Below are 18,784 nucleotides of genomic sequence, written 5' to 3' on the forward strand. Positions count from 1 at the left end.
TATAGGCAACCTCCTTACCTCCTGTGTAACTCATACAATCATCCTCAAGGAGTTAATTCATTAATTTAAAGTATCATATTTTTTGCTTAACGAAATAATAATTTCTGCTTAAATTATGACCTTCATTACGATCGTATCGATAAATTAAAAATTTTTTTAATTATAATATCACATATGAATTCTTATATATTATATAATGAATTTATTAAATTTTTTTTATTGATTTTATTTGTTACTGATTAACTTTTAATATTAAATCTATAAAGTATATGAAATTTGCATTTGCGTGAAATCAAAATATGCGTATTCGAGTGCGGGAACAATATATGGCATCGACAATAATAATTTGCATCGACTACTTTGCTCCCTCGATTTTCTAGTCCTACCTACCAACCTGTCTCTCTCTCTCTCTCTCTCTCTCTCTCTCTCTCTCTCTCACTCTTCCGACGCTTTCTCTGATAAACGTAATGGAATGATAGATTGCTGTGTTTCCGATAACCGTAATCCGACACAGCAAATTAACGAACGCGTTCCAATTCGCGTACTATACATATCGTAGATGGGGAAAATTATGCGTTCGAACAAGTAATATAAAAATTTAACGAGCTCTGCTTAAAGTAATGGAATACAAAATGTTGACGATGATTCAATTTTCTTTGAATTCATTTATTACTGCTATGAATCAAGTTATATTACTGGGTAGCGTAGTCGAGTTTACTCCTATCTTCTTCAAGAATAATGCTATTAAAGAATTAAAAGTCTAATGTACATTAAGAGAAAAATAATATCATGTTTATAATTATTGCAGTCATTTTGCTCGCTACATCGGTAGTGAGTGAGAAAATAGATCCGGCATTTACCGAGGCATATTTTGTTGAGAAAAATGTGAAGCAAATCGTTGTGTTCGCTTGCTGGAACGAGACAGGTGAATGAAGTTTCAAAATTGTTTGAAGCATTATTTATATATGCAGGTATAATTTGCTCTATTTCTCCATCTAGATATTTTGGATTATTATCGACAAAGCATAAAAACAAACATAAGAATTACGTATCATGAAATTCAAGAGGATATGAGTATGAGAAATATACTTAAAGTTAATTATTATAAGCTTGGCATAATTCATGATATGGACTGTCCTAGAAGTCACATTATTTTTGATCAGGTATGCTTGGATTATCTTGTTAAACAAGAATTTTACTCAACAATGGAATATAAAAATTTATAAATTCAATATATTATTGACAGAAATTATGCATAAACTTCCATGCACTATGTGAATAAATTTGTGTCCTTACCTTTTCCTTGAAATTGTAATTCCATTTCGCGAAAATTAATCGAAAATGAAAATAACGTTGAAGCAATTTTGTATTAGCAGTCGCGATACAGAGAGCAATTGTCAAAGCAATCATATTAAAGTTTGCAGCGGCTCGATTACCGTTCAATGAATCTTACCTTTGGCTCACCGTTACAACGGCATCCGAAATTCCAACCACGATTCTGGACAAATTGCCATTAACGGTTGAGTCCGAGCTCACCCTTGTTCTAACTCGCAAACTTACTTACACGCTTTACGACGTATACAATCACTCCTATCGCCATGGAGGCAAACTCAATGTCACTTACATGGGTTATTGGAATGATAATACATTGGTAAACCATCTGGCACAATACAAATACAAAAGACGTCAGGATTTTCATGGATTACAGTTGAACTTTTCCGTTGTCGTATGCATTTTATGCGTTTTTCTTTATTTATTTATTTTTATTTTTTGTTTTGTTTTTGCTTTTTGTACTCTTACACCCCCTCCCTATATTGTCGAACAAAATTTACAATACGAACGATATTTTTAGCTAATTAATGAGCCAGAAACCGATTTGGAAACGTATCTAGGTACATTAATTAATTCCCATGTTGATATAATGATGCGTTATCATTATGCTCTCATTCTTCAACTTCGAGATATGTACAACTTCAAGTAATTTTTTATTCATTTATTATAATTTTTATTTCCTTCTTAATTAAAATTATTTATTATTATTCATGTTTTGTTTGATTCATTTTTATTTAATTTAAAAATCATTAATGTTTAGTATTAAAAAGAATATATATATATATATATATATATATATATATATAGACATTGATAAATTGATTAAATAATGTATAAATTTATTATAAATCCTTAACGTTTGAATTAGGATAAATCTGAAGCGATCGGAAACATGGGGCTATAAGGTGAATGGAACTTATAATGGGATAGTTGGAGATATGCTAAATGGAATTGTTGATATTAGTGCCTCGCCTTTTCAATATAAAAAAGAACGACTCGACGTTTGTGAATATACCGTCGAAGCTTATGTTGTAAAGTAATGATAATTCATTATTTATGCTTTGAAAAATATGAAAACTAAGTGGTCATTAAATATTCAATAAAATATTTGCCAATGTATTTTCACATATCTAGATTATATTTCATGTTTCGACATCCAAAAAAAAATGCAGTTAGAAATCCCTTTTTAAAGCCATTTAAGCAGAATATCTGGTGGCTGGCATTGAACGTCAGTGTACTTTCCTGGATTTTATTGTTTATAGCCGCTAAGGTCGAAGGATACTACAATACTAATAAAAAATCTGACTATTACTCTAATTCCACTTCGGAAACTGCGCTTATAACATTTGCCGCAGTATCACAACAAGGTTTTATATCATTAACAATAGTAAACGTTTAATATTAAATTAAATATTACTAAGAAAAATTATATTTACTTGCAAATAAGGCAACAAATTCGTTATGTTAATTTCGTTTCATTTACTTATTTATTTTTATTATTATTATTATTATTATTATTTTTTAATCTATTATTCGGAGAATCGTGTTATTTTACAATCTTTAAAATACGTATATTTAAAAATTCCTCCCCTATTATCCTAAAGATTTAATTGTCTAGCGTAATAATTATTTAAAATTTTAAATGCAGGATTAAACGAAGGACCTCGTATGTATTCTGGACGCATTGTTTTTATTACACTCTTTGTCTGGGCTCTGCTGATGTATCAATTCTATTCAGCAAGCATAGTTGGCTCACTGCTCGCTGAATCTCCAAAATTTATTAACACCCTCGCAGATTTGGCAAATAGCGATTTGCAAGTTGGATGTGAAAATACACCTTATACTCGGGATTACTTCAAAGTTTGTTGATTATTTATATGACAAATAGCACTGAGTTTGCAGACATAAGTAAATGTGAAGATTGCAAGAAAAGTAGCGGACTTTGCCAACTATCAAATACAAATATATAAAATATGTATTTTTAATCTATTGCACATAGAGCTAATGGTGTGGATCCTTTACCTCTTGTACTTTCTATTAAATGGCACAAAGTACACTTATGGGCACTTTTATTCATAATGTGCTTATTTGTTAATAAGCTTTTGCGCGTGTTCTCTCGCAAGTTTCTGCATTTAACTTTTAGCATTTTGCTTAAAAGTTCCCTATTAAATGCGCCCAAAGAGGACGTTGTAGGTAAAAAAGAGAGCATATTAGTTGTGAAAATTCAATTTCTCCACTGATCGTTGAAGATCAAATGATTAATGTAAATATGCACGGATAATTTATCATAAAATTATAACGCGTAATAGCACCAAGCCGAGGACCCGAAGAAAAATACGTGGTTAAAGAACAAAATGTGAAGGTGCATTAAACGGAAATACGGAGTAGGTCAACTTACTCGATTTTCCAGATCTCGCTCACCTTTCCACTTTTTCAATTCGATTATCTTCCATTTCTTCTCCACCAATGCCAATCCTATCTCTGTCCATTTCTACCTATCACTTCTTTCTTATCCTTCTCGGCTTTGCCTGTGCAAAAGAATTGGGCTAACTCTTTCCGCGTACGTCGATTCCAAATTTGCATACAAACGAGCCAATCCCCCTCCCTCTCGACCACAAAGCTCTCCGCGACACAATTTCCCATCTTGAATTTTTATCTACCTCTACTTTTTCAAGTGGCGTAAAGAAGTAAAAAACTAGTGGCGAGCTACGATTAACCAACGGGAAAACTTCAATTTTCCTAACGCTATGTTAAAGTTATTTATTTTTGAGTTCAAACGAGGTGAATTTATTTGACATATTTTCGTAACACACAAGGGATATTTTTTAAATTAAAAACAATTAAAACACAAATTTATTTATCTTAATGCTTGTATTTCAAATATTCGAGCATTATTTAATGGCAATTGTATTTTCATCATTTAACAGATTTAACCGCAAACGTCGAGATAAATAAAAATTTATTGAAAATTTGTTAATGGTAAAAATATCATTAGCAATATTGATCATCTATCAATTTACTTTAATAACAAATTCATTAAGAGTATTATATGAATAATATTTTTTGATAAAGCCATTAGAAAATGATTGTAAATCCATTTGTATTACCTACGCCTACCTAATGACAGCACCTTCAAAACTTAATATTTCACATATTCATTAATAATCAAATTACTAATTTCATAATACTAAAGTACATCATCATAATTATTAGAATACCAACGATTCTGCGAGCTTATATCTCTGGAAAAAGAAATTGAAAGCAAACGGAGAAAAAGCATGGTCTACCGCAAAAGAAGGTATTCACGAAGTAAGCAAAGGTGGATATGCTTTCTTTATCGACAGTCAAACTGCATATAGAATAATAGAGGTAATATTTACATGATAATTGGTGTTTACATAGATTTGCTTGATGTATATAAATGTATATATATATATATATATATATATATATATATATATATATAAGAAGAAAAGAAAAAGAAAGAAAACAACGCAAAAAAAAAATTAAAATCCTTTATTATTCTGTGTTTTAGGATACCTTCGAGCAATCGAAAATTTGTGAATTAACGGAGATCGAACTTGTACCACCGCAATATGTCTCTTTAATCACAAGCAGGCATTCGCCTTTTAAAAAAATGGTCATTTATGGGTGAGTTTTATTGATATTTACCCTTTAAAGGCACGTAACGCGCAGCTGTAAATTTCATGAAATGTAACGTGTACATATAATATTTAACATATTAAATTTATGCGCATTGATCAATTGGGGATATTATCGAATAGTTATGAAAAATAACTAATAATAATCAATCGATCGGTTATTTATTACCATTCTATGTATACATTGTAAATGTTCGTAGTTGAAGTTTTGCATAAGTTTTTTTTTTTTTTTTATAAGAATCGCTAATTAAGCCAATTTTACCTCCAACATTGTATTATTATCATCAAACATGTTGTAACATCGTTATTCTTACCTTTGAATATAATTAACATAATGTCTCTAATGAATTTAATTATTACTTTTCACCATAATTGTACAAGCTACTAGAGTCCATAGTCTACGATTCCTTGACCGATGGTAATAATCTTTTATACGGCGTTAATAAGTTGAATATCTCATGCAAGAGTGTGTTCGCTTAATTTTATCGATATTTTTTGTACTTTAATTAGCTGTTAAGGTAATATTACCGATACTACAATACTGAATATCTTTAAAATAATTCCTTTTTTTCTCACATTAAATTACAGCATTTAAAGACGTTTGTTACTCATTATAGTTACACAGTCACAAATGTCAGGAGGAATTTACATGGGCGAAACATTAATTTATTACCTGCCACAGTTTGACATGCCAATTCCTCATTGTGCCACTAAATTATCTCGGACTACCTTTCAGTCGCGTTAAATGCTTACGCGAATAAAGCACAGACGTTCGATTTTATTAATTTGTTATCGAGAATAGTCCTTTAAGACTTCATAAGCTGCAAATAATTAATTAAATACATTGATCGCGAAATATTGATCCGTGTTTCCCTCCTTGCGAATAACGAGGTCGTGCTAACCTAATCAAAACTACATTTACTTTCTCATAGAATACGTCGGATCATTCAAGGCGGTTTAAGTCAGCGATTGTTTCGAATCTTCCATCACAGAAAACCAAACTGTCTGGAGAGCTTCCGCTCGCAGCCGTTGCCCGTTGAGATGCACGAGTTCAGCCCGGCGATGTTCATAATCATTAGTGGCAGTATCCTCGCGATTATTGTCATGAGTATCGAATACTTATCAATGCAATTCGTGTTCAAGAGATACATTTAATATTCGCTTTGATCGCATCATCGATTCGGGAGTCGGGGAAATTAAATTAATCTCTTATAGATACGCTAATGTCATGCATATTATAGTGTTTTATTATTTAACTTATCTATTAAAGTAAAACTTGTGTATTCAACTCAACACTTGCTCGTTTAATCTAGAACAAACAAACAAACATAAAAACGTTCCCAATCTAATCCTTCGGGGTTTCCCAAACTTTTCCTCCCTACTTTTATTCCCTCAGCGCCTTCAATTACGCATTCTCTTCTTATTATAAAGACAAAGATTGAAAATGAGAAATAGATGCAATCGGTTGAGAAAAAGCGGCTAAAGTGTCAGATTGCTGCTAAAAAATTTATAAAATTTCATTAACCGCATGACTAATTTTTCGACGTACGCGCTCTATCGTAAATGTCGTAGAATCATATTTATGTGCTAGTGAAATTATTGAAAACCAGCGGCACATCGATAATACAGCAGCACCGAAAAAATCACCCAATGTCGTAGATAAATGAAGAATTGATTATTTTTGCGTGCAATATCGTGAAAGTAAAGAGCTCTTGACGAGTCGCTAAAAGCATAATCCAGTGCTGCGGCACTGGTCTCTGCGAAATTTCGAAAAACGTACGGCGCCGCGAAAGTGTAAATAAACAGAACGAGTTTTCACTCGTTCGTTCGCTTGCCAAACTCCCACCACCACCACCAATCGGACCCCCGCAGGCCCTCAGGTTCCGTGAGCACTCCGACGCATTGACATCCAAAGGAGGGCGGGGGAAGTCGATCCGCGTGCTCGGGTCTCGCGGGCGCGGATCGCGCCTTGGAAATCGGGTCAAGTTCGCGGCCGAGGCTCTGGGTTTCTTGTTCCGAGTACTCCCGCGAGTGCGGCTTTCGTCAAGCGGAACACGAATATGTGGCGAATATGTAGCACATGGCGTAGCAGCGAGGAGCTCGAGCTGCCGTAGGAATTATCGACAATACGTATCATCGAGCCACTGGCTTCTTAATGTTTTTTTAGGTTTGCGAAGGGGTGGGATGGGGATTAGAGGAGGGCTCCGAGCGGACGGCAAAGAGCGTCATTGAAGATATTCGTGGGAGGCTTACGCGCAATGACCCTTGCACAAGGGCTTCCTGTTCATTCTTCGAGCCGTGCTTGCGCCTCGAACGCGAACCTCCTCGTCGTGGTAGGGCTTGCGCAAGCGCGCAATTATTTGTATCTTGGAGCTGAGATATATTGGAGGCGCATGAACGCGAGCTTTGCTTTGATTTTTCAAGAATCGTCGATCGGTGATTGGTACGATAGCAGAAACTTTCCTTGTCCAATGACAAATCTGATGCAAAGCGTCTGAAATATTTTCTCATTTAGTAAATGGGTAAAGTAAATTACATGTTGACTATAGATTGAGGAGATATTGAGATATCGTCGTAGAACAAGAGATAGAAAACTTTTAAATTATTAGGGAATATTGTTATATAATATAGAGTTTATTATATAATTTTCATTAGTTTTAAGTTAATATCATATGTTATGATTTTTTTTCTTCTGTTTTTTTTTGACAACAATTTTCCAGATTTATCGATGCAGTATGTTTATTTCTTGCTATTAATTTATAAGAAAAAAGAAAAAAAAATGGTCAATGATTTTAATCAAAACAAATTTTCAGTAAGCATTGTAGGTTATTTTCTTTAAATAATAGTTGACAATGGAAATTAAGATTCATTATATCCATCGATCAATGCTAACGCATTGAAATAAAAAAATACAAACCGAATAAGAGTAATGTTTGCAATTGATAAAAATATTCAATTTTTAATGCACTTTTAACAGATAATATTAAAAAATGGTAGATAATTGTTTGGAAAAGTACTAGCTAAGTAATTCAGTTATTTTCCGAAAGCTAACGATGTCGAGAGTGCTGACCAAGCTTAGTGTTTTTCATTTTTCTGTTTTATCATTTATCATTTAACATTTATATGTGTATATATATATATATATATATGCGTATAGACAATCACTTTTCTACATTTTGTCAATTATTTATTATTTATAGTTTATTTTTCATGTCTAAAATTCAAGAAAAAAAGCTAGTAATTATAATTTATATCATAAATTTTTATCTATGATATAATTTGCAGCGTATTTTTTCACGCCACGTTCTATAATAGTCGAATAACAATAAAACCATCGGAAACAATAAGATAATGCGATCTCCGCGGATGTATTTCATTTCAATTATACGTCTATATTTTTCTCTTAATATCGAATAACAGATTTGACGAATTGAAAATGAAAGTTGAAAAATTTCAAATACAGCTGCATTGCACGTATTGCGTAGGGACCTCGCAACATGGAACAGAAAATATTTTCATCACGATTTTCGGCCTATTCGCTCGACTCACCTACGTATAAGAGAGCTTTAACAGCAAAACTCCTTTAAAAGCTCAGGCGGACCGTTTTAGGGAAAAAGAATTCCGTACACGTGATGAGAAATGCAGAACTCGGTATCAAGAAGTAAGGCAGTGGAGAGAGAGTGAGAGAAGGAGAGAGAGAGAGAGAGAGATATTTGTGGTACGTAGAGTATGTACCATTTCTAGAGTAATACCGACTTAGTATCCAGAGGATGTAGGAATGAAATTAGGTTAGTGGCTCATATATTCATGCATTATTCTTTAATTTTTTTTGTTCTCGCATTCTTTTTGTTCTTATGTTTCCTAATGTTTTCATTTGTTTCGTTTTATTTTTTATTTCTTGTTTTTGTTTAATTTCAAGTATCTGATCTTTGTGGATGTGCATTTACGTAACGCACCTGTAAATCATGATCTTTCTGGCTCGGCTTACAATTTTCCCTTATATTAATTTGGTTTAATATTACTTTGGATTTTCAATAATGTACTTATGCCCTCGGCACATCCTTTACGGTAAATTATTAATACAATTATTTCTATTAAAGTGTGCCGGGAAAAATGGGTTTAAAACCTGGACTGAAATTATTCCCCATTAAAAGCCATTCGCGTATGATTTAAAATTGCTCTGCACATCTTTTTCGAAGTGTCGGAAGTTATAAAATTAAGTAAGTCATAAATAGGCACTAATGGTATGTTCGTATGATCGGTCATGCGAAGTATTTGCAGAATCCATAATGGTAAAGTCGTAAATTACAAAGCTTTAATTCCTCTTTACTATGAAGAAGTACGTCGATGATGTCGTTGACACGGCGTGACGTTTTATATATGAATAACGGGCGATAATGAGTAGAATTACACGCGGAAAAATTGCACAATCCATTAATTACATCGAGCGGTATATTTTATAAATAGATAAAAACGCATCGGCGAACTCGCTCGTTCGAACGCGGAGTCTCCTACTCAAGCTCAAGGTTAATTGCTCCGGGGAATGAGTTTGCAACCACAATAACGGGACACTGTCAGGGAGCAGCCCCGAGATTAAACAAGTTCTAGCAAGCAAGGATCTCAGCCTCGTGTTCAGAAGGACTCTTGAAATTGTGATGCGAAGCGAACGGAGTGTCGCTCGTAACCAGCTGTAAGTAACAGTGAAAGCGAGGAGAGACTCGGGATGTAAACAGAGGCGAAAGCGCTTAGAGGCCGAAGCGTGGCCGCGCCGAGTAGTGGCAGGAGTCACTTCTCACGTAAAAGCACAATCGCACGACTTTTTGCCCAGTCGTCGGTGCCGCGTCGCACCACTCGAGAACCGTCGATTGAGCGCGATGGACAAGCGTATGTGCTGGTTAGCGCTCTGCTGGCTACTCGGCGGCTGCCTCGACAACAAAGACGACAAGAGCATCGCGGACGGCCACCTTTGGCTCAGGCCGCACAGCTACGTCACCCGCTGGGACAAGGTCAACGTCGACGAGATACTCGCCAGTAAGAGGCTGCTCCAGCACTACTTCAACTGCCTCGTATCCAAGGGTCCTTGTCCACCCGATGGGCGGGAGCTCAGACGTGAGTCCCGACTAGATTATTTTCATAATCATTCGCCTGACCGAGCGGGACTGGCTCCCATGACACTATTCATCCTCGGTTCTGCCGGGTACAGGACCGACTGGATTCCCTTACGAGCACTTCCCCCTCATCGTCATCGGTTTCTTTTAACGATTGTTTTCAACTTGAGCTGCCTCCCATCGTGGCCAATGCCAAGCAACTGGCGTGCTCCTTTATTAGTGAACTTTAATGTCAACCTTAATATTTCCTCTCCGTCTTACCTTAAACGCGCTCGGGTGACCTCTAAGCCAAGCGCTTAAAATTCTCAAAACAATAAATCCCAGCTACTCGTAATTTAAGAATTTTGAATTGATTGTATGGCCGTGCGCTCGTTTTGCAAAACTTTTTAGCAAAGCTAACTGAACCTGCTAAAGTGCAAAGCAGTCGAGACGACGAGATAAACGAAGTCGACAATGAACTTTTATACCAAACATAAGCAGCTCATCTATCAAATATTTATATTACCATAATAAATATTTTCATAAAAATCCTTAATTAATAAGCATGAGAGTTTTTTCATGTTCTTTTTTCTTTTCTTTCTTCTTTTTTCTTCAACTGTAACGTACCGCTCCATCATACAGTTGAATTGTATTTTCTACGACCAAACACTATCTACCATAGTTAATAGACTATTTTTCCATTTTCACATTCAATCGATTGTCTTAAAATGATTCCACCTGTATCTAAAATGTGTTTGATTTACTCTAACTTAAGCCGATGCTGAAAGATAATAAATTTTAATGCTTCGTTGGTAATATTCTTAGACATTACGACAAGATTAAAAAGAATTGAAATTTTTATTTTCATGCTTGTCATTAGTCATTATTTCTTGTTCGTCAAAGCGTCAAATACTTTTCAATAGAAAACATATTGTTATTGCAATTGTAGCGCTGCGATAATTAATGGCCCAGTTATAGAAATTAATTGATTCAAAATTGCCATTACCTTCATAGATGAACAAGTGAAAAAAAATCGGTAAATTTGTATCACTCGATTGATTCTATCACTATTTAATTACATACATCCTACACTAATCACTTTTCCTGCTCCCGGATCAAATAGTACATTGTACTAATACGATGATTTATTGCAGACGATAATTTATTAATTATTTTCCACAATGCTTTTTCACAATATTCCACTAAATATAAATAATAAAGGTGTAGCCACTATATACGTGTCAAATTTAAGCTGTAAATTTTATTTCAATACTCTGAGCATTTTTCATTTTATTATAAATTAGCTCAATTACGAATTTACAATTTATCGAGACAAAAACAAAAGGCCCAAAAAGGTATTGTCGTAATCTTCAATTACGTATTTTCAATTTTCTTAAAGAAAATTACTAAAATTTTCTAAATACTTTTCTTGTTTATATTTAAATATATATACATATTTTTTTTTTTAATTCAATTAAAATGAACTCTAATATTCAAGCGAAATCTATATATTGCTATTATCATTACTGTATAGAATCGTTTTTATTAGTTGATGAACAATATATTTAATTAGCAAAACTATTTTTTTTTTCATAAAAAACGAATGAAATTATAAGATAATTTTATATTTAATTGCAATTTTATCGTATAATTATAATAGTAGTAAATCACCTTTGTTTTTTTACTTTCTATTTCAACACATCTTGCATATTATCATAGTAAACTTATTCTAGACAATTAAAATAATTTTTCTTTGGTTTTTTTCTTTTTCTTTTTTTAATAAAAATATTATGCATATTTAGAAATACTATTTTCATTGATAGAATTCACTGTTGCTTGCGATAGAAATTAAATTACTTTATACACAGAAAACAGTGGTTAGTTTCAAATATAAAAATACCACATTAATGTTACGTTATTTATTTGATAGATGTAATTTCATTTTATACGTATTCTTAGTCAACTGCGGTTTCTTCGAGTACATATGTAATTTAGTTTTCTCTATTTACTAAATCTCCGTTTGCTGAAAAATTAACCATTAAGACACAAAGTTAAAAGAATTATTATGACATAATTATACTTGAAAATATATTAACGGGCATAAAAATTTTTAACAAAAAAAAAGCATATTTATATAAGTCTTAGTAGAATTAGATAAGAATAAAAAACATAAACTATATGTATTTTTTTATTATACTCGTATTCTGCGTGTTTTACTTTTCAATATTACTAAAATATTTTTAAAATTACGTAAATAACAAAATTGAAGCACATGTATTTGAAACGTGCTACTGTAAATGTAAATAAAATTTTTATGTTTATGTTAAGAAATTTAATTGAATCGATAACCATAAGCTTATATGTATGTTGGATTCATAAATATGTCAAAGATATCCTATTTCTCATTCTTATTTTCAAGTAACTCGAGTAAATTATAAATACAGTTTTACAGTACAGAGTTTTTCTTTTGTCAATAATATAGATATATTAATCTTATGGGATTTTTGTATCAATGATTTATTCAGAATTCTTTTCATATAATCATTATTTTACGTATTATAAATATATTTCTTCTTCTTCTTCTTCTTCTTCTTCTTCTTCTTCTTTTTATTATTATTATTATTAATATTATTATATTAGTACTATAAAATACTTAATCTATAATTGTTATGCTTTTTCTGCAATAATACTTTTAGAATGGCGATTCCTATTAATTGTATTTCCTATTAATTGTAAGCAATTATAAACGAAGCGACTACCATCCAATGCTCTTATATAATACTGCCACATTAAATTGATTAGAATCAATGACGTATGAAATCCGCTAGCACTATATTTATTGCGACAAAAGTCTGCGTATTACACATTTATCATTTTCTAAGGAAATAATTCCCATGTAGATCTCAGAAATTACGAGTCTTCTTTAGTCATGTATATTATTACTTCAAAGGGGGACAAGACTGCAATCTTGCAGTCAGCATCTTGCATTGTCGTTCTTTCGAGGGTTCAGGCCGTAACGCAATAAATACATTACGGATCCGCTATAACCTCGAAAGCGGCAAGTAAATCCGCCCACGTAACGTCATCGTATGCAGTTGCGATAAACCGATCAAACGAAAGTTTATGCAATGATACAACAATATGATATTGCTTCTTCCGCTCTTTTGTGTATTATTTTCGGTGATTATTTGCACCGTTTAAGATAAATCGACTTGACGAATGGACGGGGACAGTTGACTATCGGTATCCACTTTAGCTCAGGATCAATATTCTTTCATCAAATTTATATTAATTAATTATTATTATTGCAGGCGCTCTTCCTGAAGCTTTGGAGGATGCGTGCGCAAAGTGTACCAAGAGCCAAAGGGAAGGTGCTATAAAGGTCATACGTTACTTAAGGTAGGTATTGCTTGAAATTAAATTGAAATTAAATTGAAATTAAATTGACGTTATCGGTGAGAGGACAAGTGATTGTTTAATTAATCAATATTTTCATGTCTCTGGTTGGAAAGGGAGGCAATAATTAAATAAACTTATTCAAGAGATCTTTCATTTATCTTAGAAAATGTTGTTTTTTCCTTCCAAATAGCATCGATTGTTTCCTTAACGGCTACATAACGAATATTAGCATTAAAAGTTTATTTATTAAAATTTAAGTCGAGAACTTGCCCCAGTGATGTTTTTAAATAAAAATATTTTCTTTACTTTCCTACGTGATCTCAATATCCGAAAGCTCAAGAAAGATGAACTAAATTTTCCTTTAAATAACAGGCAAAATAAAAAAAAAAACAAAAAAGACAAAAAACCTTAAAAGCAAAGAAAAAATTCTTTCTTTGGATTATCATAAATGAACAAGCAAAGAAGTATATTTATAGAGTGTACGTTGCAGTAGAGAATTATAAATTTTCATGAATACACGTGGAAGAAAAGTAATTTCTATTAATTACCTTGATAAACAGATAATGAAAAGTCATAGTTTGCTCATACAAACGCGGAAAAAACAGAATATCATAGCGGATTGAAAACAAAGGCGATGTACTCGAACTAAAGCAAACGGCAATAAAGTTAGATTCAGGAAGTAGTCGGAACGTATATCGCGAACGCTAATCACATACTTGCCACATGATGCGGTCCATTTGTATGGGTTTAGAGAGCGAACGAACCACTTTCGTGACACGCATTTGAATCATTGGAATGGAGTGGCGTATGACGCGTGATTCTAAGCACTCGTGAATTGTCAAGACATAATAAGGATAATCGTTTATCGACGCCGTCTGAAATTCAGCGATTAAAACTAAAGTCTCTCGTTTCTTTTCTTTTTCTTTTTTTTTATCATTTCATCCGATAGACGATGAATTAAAGACTATTTATCATTAAATAATTAACTGGTGCAGGTTATATATAGGCAGTTTATGCCTAAGTTTTGGACTTGTGTGAAAGTTAAATTATTTGTAAATGCCTTATAAATTGTGTGAAAAGTATTTAATTTACATATAACCAGATATTTTTTAAAAAGAGTATCGTAACAGCGAGGTTTTGCTTATACAGCCAGTAATTTATAAGAATTACTTGCATTAAGAAGAACAGACTATCTAAGTAAATATTTTACTTATGACATTAAATGCTCACATATTTGATAATTAAAGTATGAATGAGCTTGCGATAAATCAACTTATTTATTTTATAAATGTATTGATAATTAATTTATTACGAATACTTTATGTGAACCTGACGTGTCGGCTTTATACGAATTAAAATAGTTTTTTAATTAGTCATTAATTTATTCGTGGTATGTATGGTAGTGTGTATGACGAAGCCAATTAAACAAACATTATAAAAGCACTATTAGACTGCATTGTTTAACGGTATTGGATTATAAAATAAGTGAAAAATATATGTTTCATTGACGCGAAAAAATTGAATGCGAGTCGTTAAAAACTAAATGTATTTGAAAACGAGACTGAATTACAGCAAGATTATTTTAATACATGATTGATACAGCACAATGTTTCTTTTTAATTTCAGAGAGTTTGAACCGGAAAAATTTGAAATTCTTGCAAGCAAATATGATCCACATGGTGTTTATAGGAAAAAATATTTGGAACCACCACCAGAGGAAACGAATAGCTTGAGTGATCATCCTAGCGATAATCGACTAAAGGATCTTGTTAAAAGACAGAGCCGTCGACCTTGACTTGTTCTCTATACGTTTAGATATTATTTTGATAAATAGCATCATTGTTCCTAGCTTCAACTTTGAGATTCATTTACAGTTTGTTTTGTAATTGTCTTATTTCTACTCTACTATGATAATTATTTATTTTACACTAACTCTTAATGCGTATTTATGATATGATATGGCATGTAAATTAATCAAAGCAGAATAACATTATTCTTTGTGTTAATAATGCGTGAATTAATAAACCGTTGATTTTTTAAAATTATTATTATTATACAATGAATATTATTTTATTTTGGCAAATATTGTGAATGGTCTCGGGGAGTTCGATAAATCTCGCCTCCATATTATATAAGATTTTAAAGGGAATCGGTCAATTTCAATTTACCAGTAAGCTACAATCAACAATTATTCATTACATTACGCGTCATTTTAAAGTATCGTTGCACACTGTTCAACATATTTTGACATATTTAGTAGTATGGGATAGACTAGATGGAGGCATAATATACCGAGTATACCGATGGACCAATACCATATGAAAATTTATTCAATTCGGACTTATTATAAAAAGTCATTCATAAACTAGAATCGGTAGGATAGGAGAGTTTCGATCCCTCATGTCTTTTTTCACACTTATCCTTCACTCGCGCCTATTCAGGAAAAATTATTTAATCTTCTTAGCCCTTTATTAAAGTTACGGTACGACGCCACCCACAACTCAGTTGATCAATTATACCCGAACTCGGTACTCGGCCTCTTCATGGCTTTGTCTGCCGTTCACTTTATAATTTATTCAACCCAAACATACTTAATGTTTTTGATCGAAAAAACCAAAATAACATCAATAATCAATAATAATGTAAAATAAGTATCTCAAATCTAAAACAAAAATATATAAAATTTCATTAATTTAATATATTAAATTGTACTACAACTATTTATGTTTCTAGGCTTTCAAAGAATACGGAACTGAAGTTTTAACTATTATTATTATTATTATTATTATCAGCATTACATTACATACAATAATTAATAAATGTAGAAAGTGTTGTTTATTACAATTATGTTAATGAAGACTTATTCACAAATGATAAATAAGCAATTTTATTTATAATTTTTCATTCATTGTAACTTAATTATAAAAATAAATAGCACGTGAGAGGGCTTGAATTAACAATATAATTTTCTTTAAACATAGTTAAACATTTTTTCTTCTAGGCATAAAAAATGTTATGAGTAGGACGAAAAACACTAAATAGCGTGTTTTTTTTTTTAGTACTATGCAGTGTTATAAAAACATCTGTTGTGATATTATTCATGTTAAATGTAAAAGAAGTGTATTAATGTTGCAACGTATGATAGCGAGATGATTACGATATCGAAAAAATATATCTCGATAAGTTTTATAAAGTTTCGAAGGAGATGCATCGGTAAGACTCATAGAAGATTATAAAGAGAAACAGGATTACCTACGTGGATATCTCGACGGGAAGTCGTTATTATTTTATTATTAATATTTAATATTATATTATTTATTCTTAATTAATACTAGAGATATTTATATTCTGCGACAGATAATTTCTCATATGAAATATACAGCATATAATCGTCTGTAGAATATTAAATCCTAATGTACTTAATGCCTATTAAAAAATTTTTTATTGAATATTTTTTATTAAGTTGAGATTTCTTGATTAATAGAAATTCTCATGAATATCCATTATATTTTTGAAAGAAATATATTTGCAAAATAAATGTTAAAAATAATCATTGATAACTATAACAATTTTTAATAAAAATATATACGTATTGCACTCTATTAGAAGCAAAAGAATTTAAAACTTTTAGCTGTTATTAAAAGATACTTATTTATTTTGAATTTTATAAACTTCTTAAAGTTTATTATTTCACTTAAAAATATTACATTAATAATAATATTGATATTTAACAATTTTTTGCTCACACATCTTTACTCGCAAAAGTGTTATCATTAATAAATTTGAAGTACATATTGGTCGAGTAGATCGAGTGACATTGATTTTCATTTGTGTCTCCTTTGTCAATATATAATACATAATGATATTTATCAAAAATAATATTAAAATATCAGGATGAATGTACTTTAGAATGTCAAATAATATGTAATGGTAAATTATTATATTATATACTGATTATTATATTTGTGTGTGCTGCAGTGGTACCTTATTTGTCATAGTAATACAGATATTTTGTGAATGTAATGCGAGCAATGAAATATCTTTTTTGTACACATAAAACCTGTAAAATAATGTAAATTACTTGTGCTGTACAATACTGTGGAGTATATGAATTTTTAAATATGAGTAGATTTCATTATTTCTCATAAGTCTAAATGCTTGCACATTGATATTTGAAACCACCACGATACATGTAATTATTATATATACAAAGATAGAAATACTTCAATATTTATAATTATACAATCGTTTACAATAATTATTGAATTTAATTCTATTATTTCATTGGCTTAATTAATTTTAATCCTTTAGCCGATTATTATCTTTTAAAAATCTTTTAATAAAATGCAAATTACAGCATTTCATCTGACATAATTTTTCATTAAAAACAAATTATTTATTAACAATTTAATTCCAAAATATTTCGATAGATTAAAAATATTTACCTTTTATATAATTCTTTTATACTCCATTTATGTAAATTTTAAGCCTTAGAATATTTAGTTTGTGTAAAATTTATTGTAAAATTAAAAACACTGTATTAATTATTGAAAAAAATTTCATTATTATAATAAGAAATTTCGATAATAATATGGTTCAATTTAATATTACGATTTATGACAATTTATTTGATTTTTAATTACACTTATAAAATCAATGCTATAAGATTTGAAAATATTTTTAATTCTTTTAATTTCATATAGTTTTTAAAATTCTCTAATACGATAATATAGATAAAATATGCATAATATTCGATGCTAATCTCAAGAATATAATTAATCACACATATATTTAAATACAAGTTAGCTAAATTTGTAATATTAATTAAAGTATATCATAATTTTTAATATCAAAAGTATTAAAATATTAACTTCAGTTCACATAAAAATTCTGTCAGTTTTTCATAACCTGTTAAAAAATTAATATAAATATTTCTACATAATCTAATTGACTTAGGTACAATTAAATTTTTTTCTAATATATTTCAAAGAAAACAGTTTACGATTTTGATATAAATACAAAATTTCATCATGAGACAAATTAATTTAGTAACTAAGGAAATATCAGTAGATGAGCTTAAATTACGTAACTTGATAAAAATCACGTCAGAAGAAGCATTGGTGGTTTTACGAGATTTACAAAATGCAATGCCAGGTTCGGAACGATTACGAAAGTGTATTGAAGAATGCACAAAAACAGTTTCTGAAGAACCGGAGAGTTTTGGTGAAATTGAAGAATCAGAGTCCGTTACAATATCAGACTGTAATTGCTCGAAATTTTCCTCCCAATCAAATTTATTTTGTA

General features: G+C 31.1%; 2 protein-coding genes across 2 annotated transcripts; both read left to right on the forward strand.

The window, feature by feature from the left end:
• The first annotated feature begins 827 nt into the window (after positions 1-827).
• Positions 828-6,181, forward strand: LOC105366064 (glutamate receptor ionotropic, kainate 5-like). Its single transcript, XM_011504377.1, has 11 exons — positions 828-925; positions 1,000-1,163; positions 1,247-1,274; positions 1,374-1,726; positions 1,853-1,977; positions 2,201-2,368; positions 2,467-2,699; positions 2,981-3,192; positions 4,546-4,701; positions 4,868-4,983; positions 5,927-6,181. Exons 2-11 carry the CDS (start codon positions 1,071-1,073, stop codon positions 6,147-6,149), a joined length of 1,707 nt encoding a protein of 568 aa, XP_011502679.1. The 5' UTR covers positions 828-925; positions 1,000-1,070; the 3' UTR covers positions 6,150-6,181.
• Positions 6,182-9,653: 3,472 nt separating this feature from the next.
• LOC105365992 (ejaculatory bulb-specific protein 3-like) lies at positions 9,654-15,528 on the forward strand. Its single transcript, XM_011504292.1, has 3 exons — positions 9,654-10,103; positions 13,393-13,480; positions 15,107-15,528. The coding sequence occupies exons 1-3, from the start codon at positions 9,869-9,871 to the stop codon at positions 15,273-15,275; spliced, it is 492 nt and encodes a 163-aa protein (XP_011502594.1). The 5' UTR covers positions 9,654-9,868; the 3' UTR covers positions 15,276-15,528.
• Positions 15,529-18,784: the final 3,256 nt, after the last annotated feature.

This window comes from Ceratosolen solmsi, unplaced genomic scaffold (genome assembly GCF_000503995.2).
Source record: "Ceratosolen solmsi marchali unplaced genomic scaffold, CerSol_1.0 scaffold25, whole genome shotgun sequence".
NCBI lineage: Eukaryota > Metazoa > Arthropoda > Insecta > Hymenoptera > Agaonidae > Ceratosolen > Ceratosolen solmsi.

What these genes read in the sequence shown, in the direction of transcription:
- LOC105366064 (XM_011504377.1), top strand. Translation starts at nt 1,071, where the DNA reads ATGAGTATGAGAAATATACTTAAAGTTAATTATTATAAGCTTGGCATA. An exon ending in GTCACATTATTTTTGATCAG is followed by an intron (nt 1,164 to 1,246) that starts GTATGCTTGGAT and finishes TATTATTGACAG; the next exon opens with AAATTATGCATAAACTTCCA. An exon ending in TGCCGCAGTATCACAACAAG is followed by an intron (nt 2,700 to 2,980) that starts GTTTTATATCAT and finishes TTTTAAATGCAG; the next exon opens with GATTAAACGAAGGACCTCGT.
- LOC105365992 (XM_011504292.1), top strand. Translation starts at nt 9,869, where the DNA reads ATGGACAAGCGTATGTGCTGGTTAGCGCTCTGCTGGCTACTCGGCGGC. An exon ending in CGATGGGCGGGAGCTCAGAC is followed by an intron (nt 10,104 to 13,392) that starts GTGAGTCCCGAC and finishes TTATTATTGCAG; the next exon opens with GCGCTCTTCCTGAAGCTTTG. An exon ending in AAGGTCATACGTTACTTAAG is followed by an intron (nt 13,481 to 15,106) that starts GTAGGTATTGCT and finishes TTTTAATTTCAG; the next exon opens with AGAGTTTGAACCGGAAAAAT.